General features: G+C 62.0%; 2 protein-coding genes across 2 annotated transcripts in view; both read left to right on the top strand.

Annotated features, from left to right (window-relative positions):
• E2F2 (E2F transcription factor 2) overlaps positions 1 to 1,494 on the top strand; it is a 16,227-nt gene extending 14,733 nt beyond the window's left edge. The window contains exon 6 of the mRNA XM_009995146.1: positions 1,455 to 1,494. Coding sequence (XP_009993448.1) covers positions 1,455 to 1,494 — 40 coding nt within the window. The remainder of the gene's footprint in view (positions 1 to 1,454) is intronic.
• A 1,389-nt stretch (positions 1,495 to 2,883) lies between these two features.
• ASAP3 (ArfGAP with SH3 domain, ankyrin repeat and PH domain 3) overlaps positions 2,884 to 4,363 on the top strand; it is a gene marked incomplete at its 3' end in the record, with an annotated part of 16,051 nt that continues 14,571 nt past the window's right edge. Inside the window, exons 1-2 of the mRNA XM_009995145.1 lie at positions 2,884 to 3,061; positions 3,750 to 3,895. Coding sequence (XP_009993447.1) covers positions 2,884 to 3,061; positions 3,750 to 3,895 — 324 coding nt within the window. The remainder of the gene's footprint in view (positions 3,062 to 3,749; positions 3,896 to 4,363) is intronic.

Genomic DNA, 4,363 nt, shown 5'->3' with positions numbered 1-4,363 from the left:
GGGGGTGGGGGGGAGAGGTGACCCCCGGGAGTGGTGGGATCTCAGCTGGGTTTGCTTGGTGAAGCTCCAGCCCCCGTGGTTGGGAGCTGGGAGTCCTGACTGGTGCTGGGGGGGGGCTGAGCCCCCGTCCCTTGAGAGGCTGGGGAGGGGGCATGGGGCTGAGCCCCCCCATCCCATCCCATCCCATCCCATGGGAGGCTGTAGGGAACTGTCGTGGTGGTCAAACCACCACCAGACCTTTGGCATCTTGGTGCTCTGGGGAAATCCCACCTCTCCAGCCCCAGGCTGCCCCCTGAGCTCCCGGGGGGGTATAAATGGGGGTGACTCTGGGGGGCAGGAGAGACCCCGTGACATCAAACCAAGCCTTGGTCTTCTCTGTCACTCCAGATCCTGGCTGGTGGTTTGGGGAGCAAGAGGGAGCCAGGGTTCCTGGCCTTGCTCTGGTGGCTGCTGGGTGGGAAGAGTCCCTGTGTCCCACCAGATCCCCCAGATGTGGCACTGCCACCTTCCAGGGGCTGCCATATACACCAGTCTGGGGACTGGTCCCAAACTGGGGGACAGGAATGACAGGAGGGCCAAAAGCTGGTGCTCACCATCAGGGAAACACGCTGGTGTTGGCTGGAGCTGCTCCGTGCCTCAGTTTCCCTCCTGAGGTTAAAGGGGGCTCTCCTCTCCCAGGGGGTTGGTGTGACTCTGTGGCCCTTGGAGCTGCTGGGAGGCAGAACCTGGATCTCTGGAGTGAGCTGGGAGGTCTGATCCAGCCCCTGGTGGCTGGGGCTGGGTGCTGTGTGCGTGTCCCATGGGACTGGGCACCTCCTGGCTGGGGCAGGGCGACGTGACAGAGGCTGCTGGCAGGGCTGGGGGCAGAGCTGGCTCCCAGCTCGCCCTGTCCATCCTGCTGTGGCCCTGCCCCGCCACACGCTGCCCTTTGCACCCAGGGCAGTGCCATGTCCTGCTCCTGGCCTGGCACTGCCACCCCCCCCTGGCACCCACGGTGGCTCCTGTCACCAGGCAGCACGAGCCGGGGGCAGGGAGGGGGGGGAGGCAGAAGAATGGCCCCCATTGAGCTCCCTGCCAGGCAGGGGGGTGGCGGGGGCTGCTCGGGGTCCCCTGGCTGCCTGGGGTGCAGCTGCAGGTCTGTCCCTTCCTCCATCCCCATGGGAATCCCTGGGGCTCCTGTCCCTGCTGTGTCAATGTCCTCAGCTTCCCCCCCTTGTCCCTGAGCTGGGCTGGGGGGTGATGGGTGCTCCAGGGGGGGGCTCCAGCCATCACTGCCCCCCATTCCAGGGGGCTGTCCCTGTGCAGGGCTGTGCTGTGTCCCTGGCAGCTGCCCCAGTACCTTGGGGGGTGCCCCTGCAGTGATTCCTTCTGCATTTACCACCCTGGTGCTCGGCTCTGCCTGCCCCATCTCCCCCCGTGGATCCCTTCCCAAAAACCCCTCTGACCATCCCCAGGTGGTCCCTGGTCCCAGCATTCAGCCTCCTGTGGCTGTGAGCTGCCACCCGGGGGGGGCTGCCCCATCCTGGATACTGGGGAGCAGCTGCTCCCTGCATGGAGATGCCCCCAGAGCATCTCACGCTGCCTCAGTTTCCCCTCCCTGAGGCTACACGAGGTTTGTGAGCCTGGAGCTGCCAGGCATCCCAAGAGAGTCTGAATGCCCAGACTAGGAGCATGGGTGTCCTGGTTTGAGCTTCATCCTGGCAATGGGGTTCTTTGGGGCACCCCACCACCCTCCCCAGTGCAGATGCATGGCAAGACCCCCCTGGGGTGGGGAGGTTTGGCTCCCACCTCAGCCCTGATCCCCTCTCAGCTGCCTCATCCTGGCCAGAACTTGTCCACAGCATCCTGGCCAATGGGGAGGGCCCTGGAGAGCAGGGCTGGAGCCAGGCTGACCCTGCTGTCAGGAAATCAGCCTTGACATCAGCCTGAAAACCTTCAGCAAGAGCTTGAGAGAGCCTGGAGAGGGAGAGAGGGGAGAAGGAGAGAGGCTCTTTATTGTAATTCCTCGGCGGTTTCATCCCTGCCCTTCTCACTGTTCACGCCCTCGAAATATTTCCAGCCTGTTATCATGGCTCTGGTACCTGCAGCCAAACCTCCCTTAACCCTTTCCTGATGGCTGGAGCTGCTGTGGATTTGGCTGCCCTGGGTGTTGGGGGGAAGTTTGCCCCCCGTGATGGGTGAGGGGGAATGGGGGCTGCCCGGGTAGGGGGGTGTGGAGGGAGGATGTGGGGGAGAAAAGGGGGTGCTTGGGTTGAGCCAGGGGGGCCAGGGTGCTGGGGGCACCTTGAATTAGCTGGGGAGGGTGGTGGGGGGAGTTGTGGGAAGCTGAGGTTTGTGTGGTTTGGGTCCCACTGGTGGGAGGTGGGTCCCGATTTGGGCTCTGCTGTGGAGCCCCCAGAGGGGCTGGGCACCTTTGTAGGTCCCTCCTTTCCTGGTCCTAAGCCCTGGGGACGTGTGCTGGGGTGGCAGGAGCCCCTGGTGTGTTTGTGTTCAGTGATCTGTGGAGTCTCCATCCCTGGAGACATTCCCAGCCCACCTGGATCCCGTGGGATCTGCTCCAGGGGATCCTGCTCTAGGAGGGGGTTGGACTGGATGATCTCCAGAGGTCCCTTCCAACCCTGGACCACTCTGTGATGCTTCATCCCTTCCTGGGTTGAAACAGCCCCAGTGAGAGCCAGAGAGGCATTTCCCATGGAAGCTGCTGGGACCCAAAGAGGTGCTGGGCCTCTCACCTCCTGCTCCCCTCTGGCTCAAACCCACCTCTCCAGGGCAGCCCCAGACAAGCCCTGGGGACCAGCTGGATGCTGCAGCTCCACCATCCCCTGGGAGGGCTCCAGCTCTTCTCCCAGCCCCAGGAGCTTGGCTGCTGCCCCACACATCTGCATGGCAGAGGAGCCTCCATCCCAGGGCCAGCTGGGCTGGGGGAACCACGGCCTCCCTTGGCAGGGCCACCCAGCTCCAGTTTCTGGCCTTTCTTCACTTTCCCAGAGCCTGGATGGGGACCAAGCTGTGCTCCAGAGGATCAGGAAATATGTGAAAGCCATTCATGTCTCTGGGCTCAGTGAGTTGTGCTTTGAGAACTGATGGGACCATCCCAGACCCCCCCCAGGGATCCCCATTTTCCACCAGCACTGGGCACATTTGGGGTGATGCAGCAGGAGGGTTGGGGTGGCCATGGGTGCTCACAGCCAGCCTGGGAACGTCTCAGTGTGCCCAAAACTGCCTTAAAAAGGGGTAAAAGGGAAAATTGTAGAACAATAGGCTCATAGGATTGTCTTTAGGATCCCCAAGTCCAACCCTTCCCCCAGCCCTGACCAGTCCCCGCTGCCCAGTGTCCCTCAGCACCATCCCCAGGGCTTGGAAACCCCTCCAGGGATGGGGACCCCCCATCTGGGCAGCCTGACAAACCCTTTGGGGAAGAAACTGTTCCTAAAATCAGATCTAAACCTCCCCTGGTGCAACTTGAGGCCATTCCCCTCTTGTCCTATTTTTTGTTCCTTGGGAGCAGAGACCGATCCCCCCGCTTTGCTCCAACCTCCTTCCAGGAGAGCAACCCAGCCCCTCGGGGGGGGGGATGTTTAGGACCCAGCACTGCTGTCCTGCAGCAGGACCAGCCCAGCTTGGCTCCAGAGGGCTGGGCAGGAGGGATGCTGGGTGCTGCTGGGACCTCCCGACGTGGCCATGCCCAGGGATGTGGGGTCCTGGGGGTCACCCCACGCTCCCCCCTTCACTGGTGTCTCCCCTCTCAGCCCACGTGGAGAACGAGGAGCAGTACAGCGAAGCCCTGGAGAGCTTTGGCAACAACCACCTCTCCCAGAACAACCACGAGCTCTCCACTGGCTTCCTCAACCTGGCTGTGTTCACCCGTGAGGTCACCGCGCTCTTCAAGAACCTGGTGAGCTCCCCCCATCCCCTGGGACCCTCCTGAGCTCCAGGGGGGGCTTCAACCCCACTTTGGGGGGGTGGGATCACAGTTCCCAGCATCTCCAGCACAACCCCGGGTTGTTCTCACCATCCAGCTGGAGAAAATCTCCAGGCTCCAGCTGGGTTTTTTAAAAAAACCCACCCAGTGCAGCCCCAGCTCCTCCCAGTTCAGCTGCTCTCCCCAGGGCTGGGGGACCCCCTCCCAGGGCTCCCACACCAGCTGATGCCCCCAGTGCTGATTTCCTCACTCATTCCCAGCTCCAGCAGGGACACTGACACTGGGACTCAGTGGGTGGTTGGGGCTGCTATTTTGATTTTTATTTATTTTTGCCTTTCTATTTTTATTTTTATTTTCATCTCTTTTTCTCCCTCCCCATCTCTTTTTCTCCCCCCCCTCCATCTCTTTTTCTCCCCCCCCCTCCATCTCTTTTTCTCCCCC

This window comes from Chaetura pelagica, unplaced genomic scaffold, assembly GCF_000747805.2.
Source record: "Chaetura pelagica isolate M959 unplaced genomic scaffold, ChaPel_1.0 scaffold1153, whole genome shotgun sequence".
In the NCBI taxonomy this organism is placed as follows: Eukaryota; Metazoa; Chordata; class Aves; order Apodiformes; family Apodidae; genus Chaetura; species Chaetura pelagica.
The sequence above is the reverse complement of the archived record's forward strand: the minus strand, read 5'-3'. Positions and strand labels throughout refer to the sequence as shown.